Raw genomic sequence first — 19,753 nt, 5'->3', positions numbered from 1 at the left:
TAAGCTGCTCAGGCTGATAGAAGAACATTTGCAGAGAGGCATGTCCACCAGGGTAAGAGAAACCTTTTGTTTTCACTGGCCCGGTTCATCTGCATACAAGACCCCGGCTGCGCCCAGCCCGGCTCTACCAGTGTCCTGCAGAGCTCGAGCTCCCCAGGACCCTGCAGAGCAGCATGGCCGGGTGCCAGGTCACAGCAGTATGTGGGTTCCCCTACCTGTTCCACCAACCAGTCCCCAGCGAGCCGTCCTGGTCCCTCCTGGTGGGCAGCCAGTGGGCAGCAGCCATGGTTCTCCTGGGGCCTCTCCTGGTCGGCTGCAGTGACCAGCATGGCCCTGGGGGTCTGGGTGTGCGGGCAGAGGGGCCGGGACAGTAGAAGGCCCTGTGGCAAGAGGAGGCTGTGGAGCAGGAGGTGTGCTGGAGGCGCGGTGGGGGACGTATGCGGGATGTTGCCGCCGAGCGGGAGGTCAGCAGTAGGGTACCCGGGCCGTGGGGAACAAGGGGCGGCGGCGGTCCCGGGGTTGTCGAGCGGGAAGGTGGGCACAGGGGACCGGAGCAACAGGGGGCGGCGGGCGGTGCCGGGTGGTGCCGAGCGCTCTGGTCAGGCGGGGGCCGCCGCAGTCCCCGCCCGCTCGCCTGCCGGGAGGGGCCAGGCGCCGCCGCAGAGCCGCCGCCGGGGCTCGCCGGGCGATGCCGCGCCGGGCCCGGGGCCACCGCTGGGGACCCCCCCACCGTCACTGCCGCCGCCGCCACCCTGCCCTGGCGCCCCGGATAGCTGCCCGAGGTAAGCGCGGCCCGGGCTGGGGGCGGCGGGCCACGGGCCGCGCCGGGGCCCCTCCTCGGTCGGGCCTCCACGACCGGCGAGCAGGGCCTGCCTTCCCTCCCCTTCCCACCTCTCCCCTCCAGGCGCCCCGGGACTCGGGACAGGCAGGGCCGGGGGCGTCCGTGTGCCGAGGCACCTCTGGTCACCCCGAGGAGACGCGGCCCGCTGAGCTGTGGTCAGGGCTGCCTCCGGCTCCTCTGAAGGCTTGGCCGGGCCGTGGGGTGGAACATGAGAGAGCCCCAGGTGTGTAGCACATTCCAGATATGCCACATCCATCAGTTCCCCATGCCCACCAGCCTCTGATCTCTCCCCCTTAGAGGCACTTGCCTCTGGCAGGCTTGGGCATCACCGCATCCCCCAACGTGCTAGGATGCTACTGGGCCTGGGGATGCACAACTGCGCAACTCCTTCGGCCGAAAAGCAGGAGTTCAGGTAGCTTGTAGCCTGGGTAGTCGATGTCAGCGCCAGGAGTGCAGGTGTGCAGGGTTGACCATTAACCATGCAGCGTCCATCCTGCTCCTAAAGCACTTGCTCCATGGTCAGATGGCACCCGCACACTGCCCACCGGGTGACCAGGATGGTGTCCAAGGGCCCCCACATGGCCCAGGGAGTGGGGTGGCTGTATGGGCTCTGTGCAGGCAGCCATCGTGCAGCGCTGTGTAGTCAGCAGCCCAGCTTCATCCTCCATTTCAGCTGGGGGGCTGGCTCCCCTCCAGAGCAGCTGCTGAGCTGTGCCTGGCAAGGCCTTGGCTCCATCCTCCCTCCATCTCTGGCAGCAGTTGCCTGCAGCTGTGCTTGGGCAGGGGGAATGAGCTGGACAGCCCCGGTGCAATCCAAGGCAAGCAGGGTGATTTTAGGGCCCATGCTTTGCTCTATCCCAGCCTGGGAAGGATGAGCATCCAGCTGAAATTGAGGGCCTGCTGCAAAGCTCTTTGCATCCTGGAACTGAGGGCTGGTTCTGCTTTTCCTTGCTTTTTTGGTTAAAAAAACAATATTGTGCTGGGGCAGCATGGGCATGAGCAAACTGCTGTAGGCAGATCTCTTGGGGAGTATGAGGCTGACAGATTAATAGAATCATAGAATGGTTCAGTTTGGAAGGGACCTTAAAAATCATCTAGTTCCAGCCCGTGCTACCATGGACAGGGACACCTTCCACTAGGCTAAGTTCAGGAAACTGAAGATTTTGAGTTGATTTCTTCCCTCCCACCCCACAGGACAGCCAGGCTAAAAATGATCCTTCATCTCATGCTGTGCATGAAAATAAAGGATACTAAAAAGAGAACGGTCCTGGATCATAGCACTTAAGGACCTGCTTGGGTTAAAAGCATAGATGTGGTCTTGTATGTCATGGGGTGGGGGGAATATAAGCAGTGCCACTGACTGGAAAAATCCAGTGGAAAATAAGGCATGTGCCCTTCACAGTGGGAGAGGGCAGTAGCATCCCCAGTGCCTGAAGGCTGTCTAGCTGACCCAACTGTATCCCCATGTGCAGCCTAGGCCAGGAGCTGGGTGTCAGCCAGCATATGCCATCAGCATGGCCAGCCAAGAGTCTCAAGAGCACTTTGGCTAGGAGTCTGGATTTGGCACAAACCAGGCACATTGGATGGGATAAGAGTCTATGAACCACACACCTCCACCCTCTTTCAGCCATCCACAGTTGTTGAGGAGGTGGGGGGGCAGAAGGGGAATCAAGGCAGGGATGGCGAATCCCAACAACTCCCTGATGGCACTGCCTGTTCCTCCGTGCAGGATGGTTCCCCCACCACCTGTCAGCAAGCCACATGTGTGCCTCTCCACTGTGCTCATCATGACCAGCCTCATCCTCATGGATGCCTACCTGGTGGAGCAGAGCCAGGGCTCCAGGAAGCTGGGCATCTGTGTCATGGTGGCAGTGGGTGACGTGTGCTTCCTGCTGGTGCTCCGCTATGTGGCCATCTGGGTCGGGGCAGAGGTAAAGACAGCTAAGCGGGGCTATGCCATGATCCTCTGGTTCCTGTATGTCTTCGTTCTGGAGATCAAAGTCTACTTTGTATACCAGAACTATAAAGCTGACCGGAAAAGCCTGGATCTCATAGCCCGCAAAGCGCTGACCTTGCTGCTCTCCATCTGCATCCCAGCCCTCTACGTGTTGTTGGTAGCCACGGAGCACATGGAATACATCAGAACATTCAAGAAGAAAGAAGATCTCCGCAACCGCCTCTTCTGGGTCATTGTGGACATGCTGGACGTGCTGGATATCCAGGCCAACCTGTGGGAGCCCCAGAAAAAGGGGCTGCCGCTCTGGGCTGAGGGCATCATGTTCTTCTACTGCTACATCTTGCTCCTGGTCCTCCCTTGTGTGTCCCTCTGTGAGATCAGCATGCAAGGGATTGGCATCATGCCACACCGGATGATGCTGTACCCCATGCTGAGCATGCTCACTGTCAACATCACCACCATCTTCATCCGAGGCAGCAACATGGTCTTCTTCAAGGACGCCCGGGTCTCCAGCATCTTTATGGGCAAGAACATGCTGGCTATCGGGCTGAAGGCCTGTACGTTTGTGCAGTACCAGCAGCACCGGCACCATGTGCCCCAGGGGCCAGACCCAGCCCTGCAGCACAGCACCCATGCCCAGCCCTCCCCAGGACTGCACAAGTCCCGGGACCAGCCTGCCTGCCCTGAGGAGCTGGCCCAGGACAACACATGACAAGCCAGCAGGAGCCACAGCCTGGGCACCACCAAGCCTGGCTGTACCTGCAAACACAAGGTGAGCCACCAAGCTCCCTGCCCAGACGGAGGGCAATGGCCCTGCTCTCTCCCTCCCTGGGTGAAGCTGCTCCAGTCCCCGAGGGTCGCATGAGAAGGGCCACCGTAGCAGCCTTCATAAGGCCCCAGAACAGTTTGGGACGTCAGCACCCCATGACACGAGATGGGCAGCGGAGCAGAGGAGGAGGCCAGGTTTGCCTGCTGTGTGCCATGTCTGGCTGGGGCCAGGCAGCCCTGCCCTGTGCTGTGTTCCCCCTGTCAGTGCTCCCCACACAGCACTGCCCTCCAGCCAGCCAGGGCTCAGGCCAGGGTGGCTGCACAGGGACACTGCAGGTCATCTGCTCCACTGCTATGGTTGACCCTGTCTTGGTGCCAGGCAGCAGCCTGCTCCCCGCTGGGTGAGCCAGGCTCCCCATGCTGGGGAAACAAGGCCTGGGCCCCCCCTGCCTATTACCGCTCTCAGCCTTGGGGGCTCAGAGGGGGTAACTGTCCTTTTCCTTATCTCCCTCTGCAATAAAAGACCTGAGCCCTGCAGCCTCCTCATGTCTGTGTCCCTGTCAGCAGGCAAGTCTCCCAAGCTCCCATGAGTGCCTGTCACTTGTGTGCATGGATATCTGGGTGCAGAGCACATCTAGGGTGGGGGGACTTGCTCAAGGACCACCCAGGCCTGAGGAAGGTATCTCAGGGACCTGGGGCTGAAGCCATTCCTGCTGGCCAGCAGTTTGGAGATGCAGGTTCTTAGAAGCCTGGTGGGCTCTGAGAGTATCACCAGGGGAGACTATGTGTTGAAGCTTTATCAGCCACCACTGTCTGTAGAACCAGCTGGAACATCCCATTTAGCAGGGCCTGTTGTAACAGGACAAGGGGTAACGGTTTTAAACTGAAGTAGGGGAAATGCAGGCTAGACACAAGGAATTTTTTTTATGATGAGGGTGGCAAAACACTGGCAGAGGTTGCCCAGAGAGGTGGTAAATGCCCCACCCCTAGAAACCTTCAACGCCAGGCTAGACAGGGCTCTGAGCAACCTCTAGTTGCAGATGCTCATTGCAGTGTATTCAACTGGATGACCTTTGAAAGTCCCATCCAACCCAAACTATTCTACGGTTCTATGATTTCTACTAACTTCCCCCAGCTACATTAAAACCTGTCACCAGAGAAGAAATCGCATCACCCACAAGAACTGCAGTGGTGTCAGGTGCTTAGGCAACCCTGGGATGGGTGTGATGGAGTTGCTTATCATTCCATTGCTTGCTCATGGCAAGGCCTTTCCCCAGGCCCCACACACAGCAGGGTTGTGCCCAAGGAGTACCCTGCCCTGCAGAACTGAGGCACTGTCCTAGTACACACTCCAACCTCTCAGACACAGATCATCTGAGTCACATCCACATCACCTTATCAGCACAGCCACATGAGATGGGGCAATCAAACTGAGCAGGAACAAGAGAGCTGGCGGTCATGTGTAATGTTGGAGAGAAGCATTAACTACCCTAAGTTCAAATGCTTTTGACTGTAACAGTACCAACACTAGGAATAAAGGAAAACTGAGGTACTTTATTTCATACAGAATCAGTTTCCTAGAAGCACTAATAGCCCTGTAGAGACCACCTGAAGAAGCTGAGAAGCAGCAGCCCCACTGGAGAGATCCCAGGCAGCAGCACCTGAGCACAGTCAGCAGCATCACCTGGCTGCAAGGAAGGGCAGCCTCACCAGAGGCTGTAGAGCAATGGGGAAGGGTCCAATCATCTCTACTTTACTCAGCACTTGTGAGACATCCAAATACTGCAATGCAGGCAGGGCCCCCAGAAGATGGATGTTGGTCCTCTGGGCTGACTCCTGCTGAGGATGTCAAAGTTGTCAGAGGCTGGAGTGCTGCAAAGAAAGGTTGAGGAAAGAGGGTTTATTCACCCTCAGGAAGAGAAGAGCATCCCTTCCCACCTATCCCGCAGACCAATCACAAGGCTACTAGGAAGACAGAGCCAGGCACTTCACTGAGAAAGAGACAACATGGACTAAAACCAGGCAGGTTTCCTGGAGGAGGCAGGGCGGGGCAGGGGGGAAATCATCTTGAGAACTTGAAGCAGTAAAGCAGAGGCTAAGAGAGGTGGTGGCATCTCTCCTTGGACATTCCCAGACCCAAATGAGGAAGCTCTGGGCAACCTGGTAGCCCTGCTCTGTACAGGCACCAGAGCACTCCCACCCGAGGTCCTTTCCCACATGAGCTGGTGTCTGATAAGACCTGGAATAGAGCCAGCACTGCAGGGTAGGGCTCATGCCCCCCAAGCGAGAGGAAGAGATGAGCAAGTTGCAAGGACTGAGACACCATGTATATTTGCATGACAGACTTGTCACCACCCAGGTGTGGTGTAAACCACAAGTGAAGAGGACATTTTGGCTACAAAAAGCACTATTTCCTTCAATTCAACCTCTGCTCTGATGCCTAACAGCATCACTGCACAGTGAAAGGCAGATACCGGGAGGAGCAATGGCCTTTCAGGCCTGGCCACAACAGAGTGAATCCCAGTGCCACACAACAGCATATCTGTGTGGCAGTCACAAGTTCTTCTGTGAGGGCAGACGGTGCTTGTCTTTGATGGCATTCCTCTTCCTTTTCTTATTCAGGAAGCTCTCCAGCTTTCCACTCCTCTTCAGCTCTGCATACTTCTCAGCTAGCTCCAATTTCCGCTTCTCAGCTGTAGAGGGGAGAAGAGCAAGGTTTTAAACTGAAGCCCAAATCATCTCTATAGACCAGCCCCTGCTCACCTCCCCCTCCCTGGCTCCAGGCCTTGCTTGTCCCTTGACAACCAGTGCTAGAACAAGCCCTTCACAGCTCTGTGGAATATTATGGACAGCTCGCATCCAGCACTTGGAGTCCTGTCAGCAGTACTCTAGGTCATCCTCCAGCATTTTCAAGCTGCGTACTTACATTTCTTTAGGAAGAAAGGTTTCTTTCCTTGCTTGGCCAATTCCCTCTGTTGTCTCTTTAAAGACAGCTCCCTCTCCCTCAATTTCTGCTGCTTTTTCTGTGCTTGTTCTTGCTGTGTCTGTAAAGAAAGGATGGCCTGTGTCTAGGCAGACCTCATGTCACACATAGCTTCACAGGAGAGGAGATTCTACACTGAACTCACCATGCGATTCAGGAGCTGCTGGAGTTTCTCCTTCTGCTCCACATTCCGGCATTTTTTCAGCTGCTTCTGAACCATCTGAAGAAGAGAGCAGAAAGCTGCATGACTGCCTGCCACCTCCACTGTGAACGGCCTTTGTGGAAACTGCCCTTGCCGAGCAAGGCTCTTCTGGCCAAGGATAGGCACACAGCATTACCTCCTTCTCCTGCTTCTTGATGCTGTCCAGGAAGCTGTAGGTCTTCATAAATATTTCAGGCTTATACTCTCCAGACAGGTCATCAAATCGAGGGTCTCTGTGGACCTGAAGGCAGGGAAGGCAGGTAAGAGCTGAAGCCCACATTACCCTCTTAATAGCCTGCTTAGTCTCTTCCCATGGGTCAGGCCCTGCCTTTTTTTTTTGTTTTATTATTTTTTTTTTTACTAGCAATACTATGCACCCACCCATTGAGAACATCTGCAGTTGACAAAGACTGAGTCCAATAATCAAGCTGGCAGTCCCTCACAAAGTCATCAGGACTACCAGGCAACAGACGTTTCCATTTGCAAGTCCACCACCCAGGAGCAGCCAGCTCAAGGAACAACAGCAGAAGTACTGCCTCCAAACATCTGCAACTCCCAGACCAAAAGCTGGCTGAACATGTGTTGTCAAGGTGGCAGATTTGGGAATTCAAACCTATGTGGTTTTTTGCAGACTACCTGGATCAGGTCATACAAAAAGAGAGAGACAAAAAGAGATCTCTAACTGTGGAAATTAACATATTAAGATGATCCAGCAATTATAAGTCAAAGTTATATTCAGCTTAAAAACTAGATGGACATTTGAACTTTCAATGGAATTACTACAGAACAAAGACCATAGCTTGCACTGTGATCATCACTGGTGACAGCCATTATATCTTCTAGCAACACTTGGGTCTCAAATGTTCAAGTTAGTCTTCAAGTTGCACATTATGCAGGGCAGCAGGTTCTACAGAGAACAGCCACACCTGCATCCCATCTTTTGTTCTCCCCAAAGACATGATACCATTACCTGCACTCACCAGACAGCAGTCCAAGCCCTATCCTCCAGAAACAGCCTGCGTCATCTTCCACAGCCTCATTACTATGTCTGTGGTAATAAGCATCACTAAGGGAAGTCAGCTCCTGAACTCGGGAGGGGGAAACACTCACCTTCTTTGTAACAGAGATAACTTGTCGCAGAAAAGGTACAGGCTTCTTGGCAGACATTTCCAATGGCCTAAAAAAAGAGAAAAATGTACTTAAGAGGAGCAGGGGACAGAATGGAGGCCCAGGCTAATGTGTCAGGAGGTTAGCCAGACCCTAAGGAAAACATTACTACATAGTGCTGAAACAGCAGACTCTCACACTCAGTCCTCATTGTGATACCTACAGAGAGCAAAAAGGTGACTCAGTCAAGAGCCAGATGAGGCTGCTACAACCAAATGATCTAGAAGTGCATGGTTAAAAGAATTCTACACAAAACTTGATACAGCCCTACTCTATCAAGTGAAAACCTACCACCTGCATCAGCAAATGCAGAACACTTAATTATTCCTCTCCATGTCTTCATGTATCATGCAACAACCCTCTTCTTTCTATTCCTGGTCCACCTACTCTTGACTAATATTTACACTGGAAGGTGAGACCAAAGTTGGGAATTTCTGCACTGACCTGGTAATTACAAAATCATGCAAATTCTACTGTGGCCAGGTTCAGCAAGAAAGCAAACCACAACACAAGAAAAGGTCAGCCCCCAGGAATAAGGGACATAGAGCTGATAGTACATATCCCAAAAGAGGCTTCACAGTGAATCAAGACCATGAGAACCATAGTGACAACCACTTAAGTGAACAAGTTCTCCTTGCAACACAGGCCTTTAGAGCTTGATGCTTTAAGTGTATGCAGGTGACAGTATAAGGTGAAAGAACGGGGTATAACTCTCCCCGTATTTCTTGGATGCTGTGTCCTACAATTTATCAGTACATCAGGCAAGTTATTAGAAACATGAGAAGACCTATGAATGACCTGCTGAGAGTCCCCACAACATGGGTATGATACCTACATCCAGCAACACAATAACACCAGGTCAGGAACATAAACAACCCCACAGGCATAAGTAAGCTTTGCAAATCACAGTTAGGGTAATGTTCAAAGTATTTTCCTGTCTGCCAATGTGGCTACACCCCTGTACAATGCTCCTGAGTCAGCTTTACACAGCACTGCTGAAGCAGCACAATTCAAGGGGATTTCCCAGAAGTTGTTTGTTTTGTTTTTTAAGCAGCTCACTTCCATAACAAAAAGCATGAGAGAAATAGCATGTTAATATACAGTGATGCATCACTTAAAGGATTAGGGGAATTAAATAAAAAGAGAATTATGCAAACTGCATGGCAGAAATAGAGACACTGCATGAAGATGTTGCACTACATAAAATCCCCCAGACTCTTGGGTAAAAGATAAAGCAGAAACATTAATCAACTGTTTACAGCAGAAGAAACACATATTCAGCAGACACTCAGAAACAGGTTAGGGAATGCCAGTGTAACACAAGAAACCTGTTCAAATCACTTTGATACCACCCTGAGGACTGAAAAACATGTAACTACTGCAAATAAAGGGTAATGGTATAACACTTGCTAGCAGTGGGGGCCTGCAGAGGACTATAAAAAGATCTGATAGTTTTTGTTGTGTTCAATACATTTTATAGTCATCACACCAACAGCAACTACAGAGTATGCAAATAGGAGATGTAAAGACCACTAAGAACAGGAAAAAGTCTGTGATGGCAAAAACAAAAAAAAGAAAATCAACACAGACGAGCCACAGATGAGACAAGGATGAATGAAATTCCAGAACAACTGGCTGTCACTGCAACTCCAGCCAGTGGGAGCCAGGCAACAGATGCTGATAAGCAGGAAGGGCTTTAGAAAACAGCAGGGTAACTATTTCAGGGCCCAGGGGACACAAGTAAACCACCACCACACAGCTTAAAAGAGCAGCATACCATGCTGTGGGTTAAAAGTGCCTTAATACAGAGCATGTAGAAGAACTGAGTGCTGATTTAACTATCAGGTAACAAGTGGCTGCTGCGGATTTGAACAGGATAGGATATTAAGAGCTCTTAAACAGCAACAAATCATTCCCAAATGAAAGACTATAGTGAAAGGCATTATTGTATAGCACATTAAAGGAGATCTACACCAGTTCTGAGGCAATGGCAACACTGTAAGGAGCTCCCAGCATAACTTCTGGAGTGTAGAGAGCACACATGCACATTTTTGTGATCACAAAATCACATTTTTGAGATCACAAGTCCTCTTTACCCCTTTTTGCTTTGTTGCTGCTTCACTGTAGCTTTGGTAGGTTTTGCAGTTTTCTTCCCATTGGTCACCTGCTTGTGCACTCTTGTTTTCATAACACTCTGCACCTGCAGTCGTTCCTCAAAAGACATATCAGATTGATCTGAAAGAGAATGCAGCACACAACTGAACTGAACAGCTTCTCAAGGCACTTTCCACCACCAAATTCCACCAAGAGGGATGTCTCGGAGCCTGAAACAGTGACATGAACACAGTAGTGGCCCATACAACTGCATGGCAGAAAGAAACCACCTCTCCCCAACATGCCTTTGCTTCTCTCTTCACTCAGTAAGACATGCAACTCCATTTCAAAGCTTTTACCTGGTACAAAGAGCGGTACAAGCTCTGCACTGGGCTATATTTTGGGGTCACCTCTCAGTCCCAGCTCTTTCACTTTAACAGACTGATCTTGTCGCATTGCCTTTAAATGGGCATCATCACATCTCTGACACCACAAGGCCAGCCAGAAGGCACAGGAAAACCCTGTGGCCTGTTGAGTCTGTCTGTAAAGACCTGGAGATGGTCTGTAAACTACTGAAATCTGGATGTTTAACCTTCACCATCTCACTACAAACAGGAATAGCTTATAGCCTGATTCACTGGGGGAAGAACAAAACCCCACAACACCAAAAGGCAGTTTCATATTCTAGCCCTACTGTGAGCTACCCACAGTGTTATTCACACCTTGTGTTTCATAAAATATTCCTTCTCTCCACTCACTGCTGGCTAGAGAATCAACACAACACAAGAAAGAGCAAAACAAATTCTACCCCAAGTGCTGATGAATGCACAAGATATTCTTCTGGAATTTTCTGTTGCTATGTTTCTTTAATATCCCTGGTGCCAGTAACCGTTAACATTTCTTATAACCACAAAGTAAAAATATTATCAACAGTTCTTTCTGAATTCACACTTTTGGGTGTTCAAGACTAGCAATTTCTTAAGGCAGCACTTAGATATGCTCATTCCATTCTCTGGATGACAGTAGGGGCAAAAAGGAACAGGATGGTTTGCACTGGCTCCCTTCTGAAGGAGAAAGTCTTGGCAAACACCACCTGGGTGGCATTTGCCAGCTCAAAACTGCGGAGCAGTGCTGGGCACATGGTTTTTCCAAGCCTTTGCACTACTATGCATTTGGCACAAAACAACCCAGCTATGGCATAGCAAAAACAATCACATCCTGCCTGAGGTGTGCTGAGGCTGGCTGGATGCTGGGTGTCCACCAAGCTACTCTGTCACTCCCCTCCTCAGCCAGGACAAGGGAAAGAAAACCTAATGAAAGATTTGTGGGTTTAGATAAGGACAGGGAAAGATTGCTCACCAATAACCATCACAGGCAAAACAAACTTGATTTGGGGAAAATTTATTTATTCCCAGAGTAGGTTAATGAGAAATAAACCCCAAATCTTAAAATACCTTGCCCCCACCCCACTGTTCCCAGGCTCAGCTTCACTCCTGATTTTCTCTACCTCCTCCCGCCCCTGGAAAGGCACAAGGGAATGGGTGCTGTGATCAGTTCATCATGCATTGCTGCGCATTCCTCCTCAGGGAGACTCCTCACACTCTTTCCCTGCTCCAGTGTGGGGTTCCTCTCATGGGAGATCGTTCTCCACAAACATCTCCAACGTGAGTCCTTCCCATGGGCTGCAGTTCTTCACTAACTGCTCCAGCATGGGTCCCTTCCATGGGGTGCAAGCCCTTCAGGAACAGACTGTTCCTGTGTGGGTCCCCCATGAGGTCACAAGTCCTGCCAGCAAACCTGCTCCAGCATGGGCTTCCCACAGGGTCACAGCCTCCTTCAGGCATCCACCTGCTCCAGCATAGGGTCCTCCCTGGCTGCAAGTGGAAATCTGCTCACTATGGACTTCCACGGCTGCAGGGGGACAGCTGGCCTCACAATGTTAGATACTACGGGCTGCAGGGGAAACTCTGCTCCAGCACCTGAAGCACCTCCTGCCCCTCTGCTGTGGTTTCACCTGAGCTAGCAATATAACCACAGTAGCCACCCACCCACACCCCCCCTCTTCACCTCTAAATAGGGGAGAGAATAGAAAGGTAAGGGAGAAACTTGGATTGACATAAACCCAGTTTAATAAAATAACAAAATACTAATATACTACTAGTAAATATTTTTATAAAATAGAAATAGAATATAAAATATACTCAATGCAATTCCTCACAAACTCCACCCACGCTGAGCAGCCAGTCCCAGGAAGCAGCACCTGGTCCTGAACAGCTGATCCCAGAGAGAGAAAAAGGAAAAAGGCAGAAAGGCCTGAAGGCCTCTGCAAACAGCAGGATGGGAAAAGGCCAAACTAGTGTGAGTCCTGAACAGAACTCCCCTGGCTCTGACAAAGAGAACAAAGAAAACGAAGAAGACAAGAGAGAGACGGAAGATCCTGACTCTCTAAATATGAAGCATGATGCTAATGAGATGGAATATTCTTATTGATCAGTCTGGATGTCAGTCAAGGTCTGCCCCATCTCTGTCCCCCTTCCTTGATGCCTCACACCTGTGAGCAGAGCGCTCAGAATGTCCTTGGCTCTCAGACCAGAACAATTAAAAACATTAGCTCTGTGCTGGGGTGTTATCTCTTGTTCTTAAACTAAGTCCAGATAATGAGTGTGCTAGCTATGGAAAAGAAAGTTTTCTAACTGCATGAAGAAAATTAACCCATTTTCAGTCAAACCATCACACTAGTAAAGCATGTGGGAGCTCTCTAGTCCACAGCGAGGGTGAGTCAGGAAGTGGCATTTCTAAGGAGAAATCAGTCCTCAGGTCTACTGACAAAATATTTTAATAGTGGTGCAGGATACCAGACCAGACTTGACCACTAAAAACCTAATGGGGAAAGTACCTTCCACACAGTATTATCAGTCCATGAAATACATCCTGCTATCTCCTTGTAGGAGACTGAATTAGCCACTCACACTGATAAAAACATAATTGATATCAGCATTAAAAAAAAAAGCCTGTTTTGGGGCAGAAGTGAATGTCACAGCTGGGCAGCAGATTTGGCAACTGTGTGTGTGAAAAAGTTGCTGGCTTACTGCTCCAAAGCAACTGGTCCTGTCCACAGCCTCTGCACAAGGAGAGTTCAGGATCCTTAAAATCTGTGCTATGGGTTCTCCATCAAAATACTTATTAAAAAGGACAAGATTTCTTTCCTTGTTTCTTGCATTTTTTTCTTGACACTTTAACTTCCCAATTTTTATTTAATTCCTTTCCCCCCTCTAGAATATAATTTACCCCTTGTGTGCTGTTTCCATAGTCCATTTCAGCTTCCTTTCTGCTGTTTTTTCCCCTTCCTCCATTATTTTTTTGGTTGTTTCCTCTCCTTTCAATCTCCTGATAAGCTACTGTTACCTGCTGGTAATGTGGACATGTCCTGCTCACCAGCACCAGCCTCCCCACACCTCCTCACCTTGTGCAGACTCTGTGACATATGGACACCTTATACCTTTCTCAGCTGAAACAACTGAGAATTATACAACCTGCTGAAGCCATCAGTGTCCAAAATGCAAAAACAGATGGCCTAAGAAATGGCTTGTACCCACCCAGTCACTCCCTACTGAGACAAGCTTTGTGCTGGTCTCTAATATAACTACTTCTGTTCCAGAAATAAGATTATATGGGGCCCAGACAGAAACGAAAAGCAAAACTGCTGTTCCCATGCATATTGGCTATGGGAAGGGAAGGAATGGGACTGTCAGTGGTCTTCTCTCTGAGCTTTATTAAAGTTCACCACTAAAAGAGGAAAACAAAATGCACACAGATAGCAGGGCACCCCACCCACCACCAGCATCCCCTTCCCAAAAGCCCGTCTCTGGATGAGATGCAGCTCCCCCAGACAAACACAACAAGAAGCCTCCTCTCATAAGATAGCCAGGAACTTCTCTCATCTGTGACACACTGCGCCATATCACGTATTTAACATCCGTGTCCACTCCCTCACAATTCTCATTTTTGCTCTCACCTTGATCAAGACAAGGAAACCACATGGTGTACACTGCTGCAGAAGAACACAACTGCCTCAATACCCCAAACCTGAGCACCACTGCTGTTCTCACAGCTACACACCACCTTGTCCTTCCAGTTTACCTGTCCCCTTGAGGACCTCTTAAGACAGCTGTTGTCTGTCCAAATCTGCACAAAGCAACTGTCTTTGAGAAGATGTGCAAGATCTTCCACACACGGGAAGAAGTGGCCCCTCTAAGTTTTTCTTCTAGAGACACCTCAAATAGCTCAGAATGGTACGCTGCTCTTGACCCCCAACTCCTCCCCTGAGCAGAGCAGGTGCACGAAGGAGCTGCAACACGGGAAGTGACCAGGCCAGTTCCTTCCCCACCCGATGGGTGTCCAGGACACTTCGATGCGTCGCGGCCTGGGTGACGCCGGGAACCTGCCTGGTTCCCGGACCTCCCGAGTGCGGCCCCCCGGCGGGGAGAGGCGGCAAGCCCCAGGCCGGAGACCGCCGCCTTCCCCGGAGGGCGCTGCCGCCCCGCAGGGCCGCTTCAGCCGGGCAGCCCTCACCTCTCCCGCTGGACCCCGCCGCCGGCTCCTCCGCGCCCTCAGCCCCCGTCAGGCTCCCGATCTCCTCACTGTCGCCGCCATCGTTGCTGTCGCCACAGCTCCCGCCCTCCGCCGCTCTCAGCTTCCCGAGGGGCTGCTCTGCGGCCGCAGCTCCTCCCTGTCCCGCCGCCCGGGGCCGCCAGTTCCGCCGGGGCCGGCCCCTCGCGGGCTCCGGCCGCATCACCGCCCCCTCCCAGCAGCGCCACGCGGGAACCCGCCCCGAGCTCGGACCCCAGCCCGCGCAGCAGCGGGGGACCGGAAGCAGGCGGACTGCGGCGGCGCACACGCGGACAGAACCGGGCGGAGGAAGGGACGTTTATTGACGGGCGTAGGGCGCACAGTGCGCGTGCGCGGCGGGAGGCCCCGCCCCCTCCAGCGCGTTGCCCGGGAGACGGCCCAGGGCGGTCTCGTGAGCGCCAGGGTGGAGCGGCTCGGGCTCGGGCCAGAGCGGGTGCCAGGTTGCGGTGGCGGGCGGCGAGAGGCTGTCGGCCAAGGCGCGGAGCTGTGCGGCCAGCAGGCTGAGGTCCCGGCCCGGCGGCGGGGCGGCGGCAGGCGCGGGCGGCGGCGCTGCCGCGGTACGGGGCGGGCGGCGGTGCTGTCGGGCGCGCAGGTAGGCCGCCTCCTCCTCCCTGCAGCGGACACAGGGATGAGGGGCGGCCCGAGGTGCGGCACCGCCCGGCCCTCCTCCCCGTTTGAACCCTCACCTGAGGCAGTGGCTGGTGCAGGTGATGGAGTGGCCCCCGCTGTCCCGCCACGCCGAGATGCGGAGCCAGGCCCAGGTGTGGTCTCTGCGCAGCACACGCAGCACTGCTGTCACTGCTGTCGCCCCGGCCCCGCGTGCTGCAAGCAAGGGTCTGCATCAGCCTGCGGCAGGCACAGTGGGCACAGGTGCCAGGGCAGAGCGGCACGCTGCCTGGGGACCCAGCAGGCTGCCCTCACGGGGCCTGTAGTCAGTCACTGCTCTGGCCCCAGCAAAACAGAAGCCACAGGTAGCAATGTCAGGTCCATCAAAGTCCCGCCCTCCCAAAATGCTGGGGCCCAAACGGGCTTGTCTGTCCTCTGCACTGTGGCAGAGCAGGGTGCCCACATTCCCAAACTTGGAAGCTACTTGTGACCTTACAGACAGCGTATGGAGCACATAACTAGTTCTCTGCTTTGTCCTTTTCAGAGAAGGGAGCCACAGTGGGCAGGACTAAATTAACTTCTCTTGTCCTGGACAGCCATGTTTCATGCATAACCAGAGCATGTAGCCAGAGAAAAACATGGATGTTCCCAGGCCTGACACTCACCCACGGCCCTGTGCTGGGCAGCTGCTAGGTCAGCATCCTCAGGGTGCAGGAGGCTGTACCACGACTGACCGATCAGTTCCTCCCTTCGGTAGCCAAGATGATAGGTGACGCTGGGGAAGACAAGGGGAGTGGTGACTGAGTGCTTTGCAGGGTCTTTAGCACATCAGCAAGGAACAGCTGTCGCGTGATGGAGGAGACAGCAAATGGGGATACAGAAATGAGTTGCAAATGAGGGAGGGAGGAGGCTTGGGAAGCATCTGGGAGAGTCTTGCTGTTCGTGGAGGGTTTGACCTGCATCTGCCATGCAGGCTTGGTGAAGGGAAATGATCTTGGCTGTCCAAGCTGCAGCTGTGGTGTAAGCAGGCACCCCTCACCTCTCTGTGACATCAGTAAATGTCATGTCTAGGATGTGCGTGCTCTGGAATAGGTCATCATGGGAACCAGCATCACCATCTGTGGGCAACCGTGCCACCAGCGTGCAGAGGGCCAGGAACACTGTGGAGGCGGAGGAGGCTGGCTGGCCGAGAGCTGCAAAGCGCCCGTGCACTGCCACGGCTCGATTCCCCCCGTGCCGCAGCCGGAAGGCTTTGGATGTGTGCATCTCGCCAACAAATGTGACTTCTGGAGAGAAACAAATCAGTCAGAGCTGCTCAGGGGTTCCTTTGGTCTGCTCCCAGCAGAACTGGCTAGCCCTGGCTAGCCACTGGCCACTAAGGGCCAGAGCAGGGCAACAGCGTCTGTGAGATGACAGCCCCGGTCTTCCTTACCCCGGCCAGGCTCCTCCTGGGCAAGAAGGAGCTGCTTGCGCACGTCCTCATGTGCTTGCCCATCCAGGATGTCGAAGACTGTGTCTCCCTGGGCAAGCAGCTCCACCTGATTAAGAGAAGGCTGCTGTGGTGGACTGAGCCAGCCCCAGTGGGCTGTTCTCTGGCACCAGGAACTCACAGCCCACTGGAGCCACAGGCCAGCATCTGCTGGGGCAGCATGTCGTGCACGCAATACAGACACCAGGCCAGATACAGGGACAGTGACCACAATTGCTCAGTGGGCATGCCTTACCACAGAGAGGCCCAGGACCTGAGCCACATTCTCTGAGACGTAGACCAGTTTGCCACTGGCAGAGAGCACCAGCAGAAAGCCTGGCAGCAGAGAGAGCAGCTCCATGCCCAGGGCCAGTCCTGCAGGAGGAGCCAAGTCTGCAGGGACAGCAGGGGGTAAAGTGCTATTTTGGGGCAGAAGCAGTGCCCCACACAGAGCCAAACTATTGTGGGGTACAGCAGCGCCATGGGTACCTGGGGGGAACAGCTGAGCCCCCCGCAGCTGGAGGCACACCAGGGCCATGGTGTGGAGGTAGGAGAGCCGCTCCTTCTCCCGTGCAGAGATGGGCAGCAGGGAGCGCAGTGCCTGCAGCTCCACGTTGATCTGGTCCCGGCGAGCCTTGGAGGCACTCTTGGTTGACCTGCAAAGCCAGCTGACTGGGGTGATGTGTCCAGGGAGGGAGAGGCACAGCATTTCCCACCCACAGCAATGAGAATTGCAAACCAGGAGACATGGGGTAGAGATGTTTCCCTAGAGAGGCTCAGCATGTGTGCCCGCTACCTCTAGGAGAGCAAACCTTTGGTGGCTGTTCTGTTGCAGTGGATGCAGGCAGAGCTGCTCATAGCTACCCAGGGGGACACACCGCTGGCGTGGCTACTGCCACTCTCTCAGGGGACCACACTGGACAATGACGGAGTGGTAGCCCGAGTGACACAACCCCCCCGCCAAACCCCACAAGGATGGAAACTACAACCAGTGCCAGAATGTGAGCCCCAGCCCATTTCACTGGCCTTTACTCTTCAACCACCTGAAATCCCTCTGCCCCTCTAAGCTCCCACACCTATCCCCACACATCAACTGGCAGCCCCCCATCCCAGGCTGGTGCCAGCCCCTTAGAAGGGCTATCAGCCACTAGGCAAGCTGGCTCAGGGCCCTCCTCTGTAGGAGACCATCACAGGAGGTGGGAGGGAGCTCACCTGAATGGCCTCGGGGTGCTGGGCACCTGCTTGTCCCTCCTGAGCAGGCAGCTCATCTCTGCCTGCAGCGGCCTGTGGCAGTGGCTGCAGAAGATGGTCATGGTGCCGGCAATAGGATGTCCGCAGCTGGCAGCAAACCACCGCCTCCTTTGCCTCTGACTGCATCCAAACCTGCTGACCCTGCTGCTCCTGGCCTCCTTTTGTACCCTCCTGGGGTGCAGGGGCCAAGCTGCGGCGCATGGAGAGAGTTACCTCTCATGACGCAACATCCAACAGCTTAGAGCTATTTTTAGAAGGCAGGCTGCTTAAAATAGCCCTTTCAGCAGGCTGCAATCTGAGAAGGGAAGCAATAAAAGGAAGCTGGGGTCTTTAAAGCAAACCTGCTGCTCAGGAGGGGGTGATGATGAAGGTAGCTGGAATCCCCCCCACGGGACAAACATCTGCCAGCTGCTGGCCCACTGTTGTTGCCAGCCCAGCAGAAGGTCCACAATGGGCTGAAGGCCTTGATAGTTCCTTGAAGGGGAGCGGGGTGCCTGCAAGCCTCTCCCTGGTGAGCGCCTTCTTTTTCTTCCCAGAGAAGCCTTCTCCACACCAAAGGTTTGCTCTCCTAGAGGCAGCTGGCATGAAGCACTGAGGCTTTCTAGACCCTGTCTCCATGTCCCAGAACTTATAATTCTCCCTAGAGAAGCCCCAGTGACAGCCACTCATGGACAGAGCCAGAAGCATCTTGGGGAGCCTCTGTGCTCAGCACCATGTTGCCCAGTGCAGTGAGCCTGGGTAGTCCACAAGTGTTTCCTGCTGCCTGGCACCCTGCAAGGAGAGTAAGCTTGGTGCTTTGGTGCTGGGGAAGAGGATGCCATGGCAAAAACCTCCAACATTTCATGGCACGGCTTGAGAGAGCCTGTGGCTGAGGCAGCTGTTTGAGCAGGGAAGCTGGAGCTGCTGGATAACTCATGGGAGATGCCTACCTAGCCCTTGCAGGTAACCTGCAGGTGCCAAGGACCACATGGGGGGAGCCCAGCTGAGGGTGCCCTTCCCCAGGCCAGATGTGCTGCCAGCACACCTTGGCTCCGGTCAGGCCCCACACCTGCCATTGATGCTCGCCACCCACCACAGCAAGGTGCTGCCAGTACCTGAAGAACAAGTTCTTGTCACAACTGTGGTGCCTTCTGTTCTCTTGCCATGGAGTTTTCACTGGTCTCATACCACTCCAGGCTGCTCCACTGCACCCATATTGGCCACCTCTTGCAGGCTGAGGAACCCAGGCACCTCTGCAACCCCATGCTGCTGGATAAGAGGCACTCAATCCTGGCTATATGCCAGCCCTTGGGACAGGGGAGATGGCCTGGGCCCCTTGCTCCCAGCACACAGGTGCCACCACTACCACCTCTTGGCTGCCCTGTGACACTGGCATCCCAGGGAACACCCTGAGCACTTCCATGGCTTTCCCTGCATTAGCCATGCTATGCTTGCCACTGGTGATCTTCACATTGGACACCTCGCCTCTATGGGAAGGGGCTCAGGCACAGCCTCCCATGCCACCCACAAAGGCTGCCCCACACCTCCATTCACCTCCCTCCCTGGGGCAGGGAGCTGTAGGGCACCTGCACTGCAGTCTTGCCCCTGCACCCACCTTCCCAAGGCAGCACAGGCCAGGAGATATGCGCTGCCTTCCTCCCTGCCATCTCACAGGGCAGCACAGCCCTGGGCAGGAGGCAGGCATGCCAGGGCAGTGTTGCTGTGGGGGGCCCAGCTCCCCTTCTCCCACCCCAGCCAGGGCTGTGGCTCACACCAGCTATAGCTCCCAGCTGCCACAAGCCTTCAGT

General features: G+C 53.6%; 3 protein-coding genes across 7 annotated transcripts; 1 reads left to right on the top strand and 2 right to left on the bottom strand.

Moving 5' to 3' along the window:
* The first annotated feature begins 685 nt into the window (after positions 1 to 685).
* LOC309437616 (transmembrane protein 121-like) lies at positions 686 to 4,070 on the top strand. The gene is made up of 2 exons (XM_082048174.1): positions 686 to 782; positions 2,571 to 4,070. The coding sequence occupies exon 2, from the start codon at positions 2,572 to 2,574 to the stop codon at positions 3,508 to 3,510; it is 939 nt and encodes a 312-aa protein (XP_081904300.1). The 5' UTR covers positions 686 to 782; position 2,571; the 3' UTR covers positions 3,511 to 4,070.
* A 1,030-nt stretch (positions 4,071 to 5,100) lies between these two features.
* RRP36 (ribosomal RNA processing 36) lies at positions 5,101 to 14,930 on the bottom strand. 2 transcript variants are annotated; one of them, XM_082047805.1, is made up of 7 exons: positions 14,585 to 14,926; positions 10,015 to 10,153; positions 7,862 to 7,928; positions 6,888 to 6,992; positions 6,695 to 6,769; positions 6,493 to 6,610; positions 5,101 to 6,259 (listed from the first exon to the last, which is right to left on the bottom strand). In XM_082047805.1, the coding sequence occupies exons 1-7, from the start codon at positions 14,802 to 14,804 to the stop codon at positions 6,120 to 6,122; spliced, it is 864 nt and encodes a 287-aa protein (XP_081903931.1). In that variant the 5' UTR covers positions 14,805 to 14,926; the 3' UTR covers positions 5,101 to 6,119. The 2 variants fall into 2 exon arrangements, with proteins under 2 accessions (XP_081903931.1, XP_081903932.1); XM_082047806.1 differs by lacking the exon at positions 10,015 to 10,153 and having other exon boundaries at positions 6,888 to 6,984; positions 14,585 to 14,930.
* Positions 14,806 to 19,717, bottom strand: LOC309437406 (neuronal PAS domain-containing protein 4-like). 4 transcript variants are annotated; one of them, XM_082047800.1, is made up of 8 exons: positions 17,928 to 19,717; positions 17,205 to 17,371; positions 16,972 to 17,108; positions 16,680 to 16,785; positions 16,287 to 16,533; positions 15,913 to 16,022; positions 15,328 to 15,463; positions 14,806 to 15,252 (listed from the first exon to the last, which is right to left on the bottom strand). In XM_082047800.1, exons 1-8 carry the CDS (start codon positions 18,026 to 18,028, stop codon positions 14,940 to 14,942), a joined length of 1,317 nt encoding a protein of 438 aa, XP_081903926.1. In that variant the 5' UTR covers positions 18,029 to 19,717; the 3' UTR covers positions 14,806 to 14,939. The 4 variants fall into 4 exon arrangements, with proteins under 4 accessions (XP_081903926.1, XP_081903927.1, XP_081903925.1 ...); XM_082047801.1 differs by having other exon boundaries at positions 16,972 to 17,090; XM_082047799.1 differs by having other exon boundaries at positions 16,972 to 17,371.
* Positions 19,718 to 19,753: the final 36 nt, after the last annotated feature.

The sequence above is a fragment of the Streptopelia decaocto genome (genome assembly GCF_964273445.1).
Source record: "Streptopelia decaocto genome assembly, chromosome: 3".
In the NCBI taxonomy this organism is placed as follows: Eukaryota; Metazoa; Chordata; class Aves; order Columbiformes; family Columbidae; genus Streptopelia; species Streptopelia decaocto.
Note: the sequence above shows the minus strand (reverse complement) of the source record. Positions and strands in the feature narration are given on the sequence as shown.

Excerpts from the sequence above, each read along its gene's own strand:
- LOC309437406 (XM_082047799.1), bottom strand. The coding sequence starts at position 18,028 with ATGACCATCTTCTGCAGCCACTGCCACAGGCCGCTGCAGGCAGAGATG. Across the intron at positions 16,534-16,679 it reads CCAGGAGGAGCCTGGCCGGG|AAGTCACATTTGTTGGCGAG; the intron begins GTAAGGAAGACC and ends GTTTCTCTCCAG. Across the intron at positions 15,464-15,912 it reads TGCCCAGCACAGGGCCGTGG|CACGCGGGGCCGGGGCGACA; the intron begins GTGAGTGTCAGG and ends CCTTGCTTGCAG.
- RRP36 (XM_082047805.1), bottom strand. The coding sequence starts at position 14,804 with ATGCGGCCGGAGCCCGCGAGGGGCCGGCCCCGGCGGAACTGGCGGCCC. Across the intron at positions 6,993-7,861 it reads TTATCTCTGTTACAAAGAAG|GTCCACAGAGACCCTCGATT; the intron begins GTGAGTGTTTCC and ends CCCTGCCTTCAG. Across the intron at positions 6,611-6,694 it reads AGCAGCTCCTGAATCGCATG|ACACAGCAAGAACAAGCACA; the intron begins GTGAGTTCAGTG and ends CTTTCTTTACAG.
- LOC309437616 (XM_082048174.1), top strand. The coding sequence starts at position 2,572 with ATGGTTCCCCCACCACCTGTCAGCAAGCCACATGTGTGCCTCTCCACT.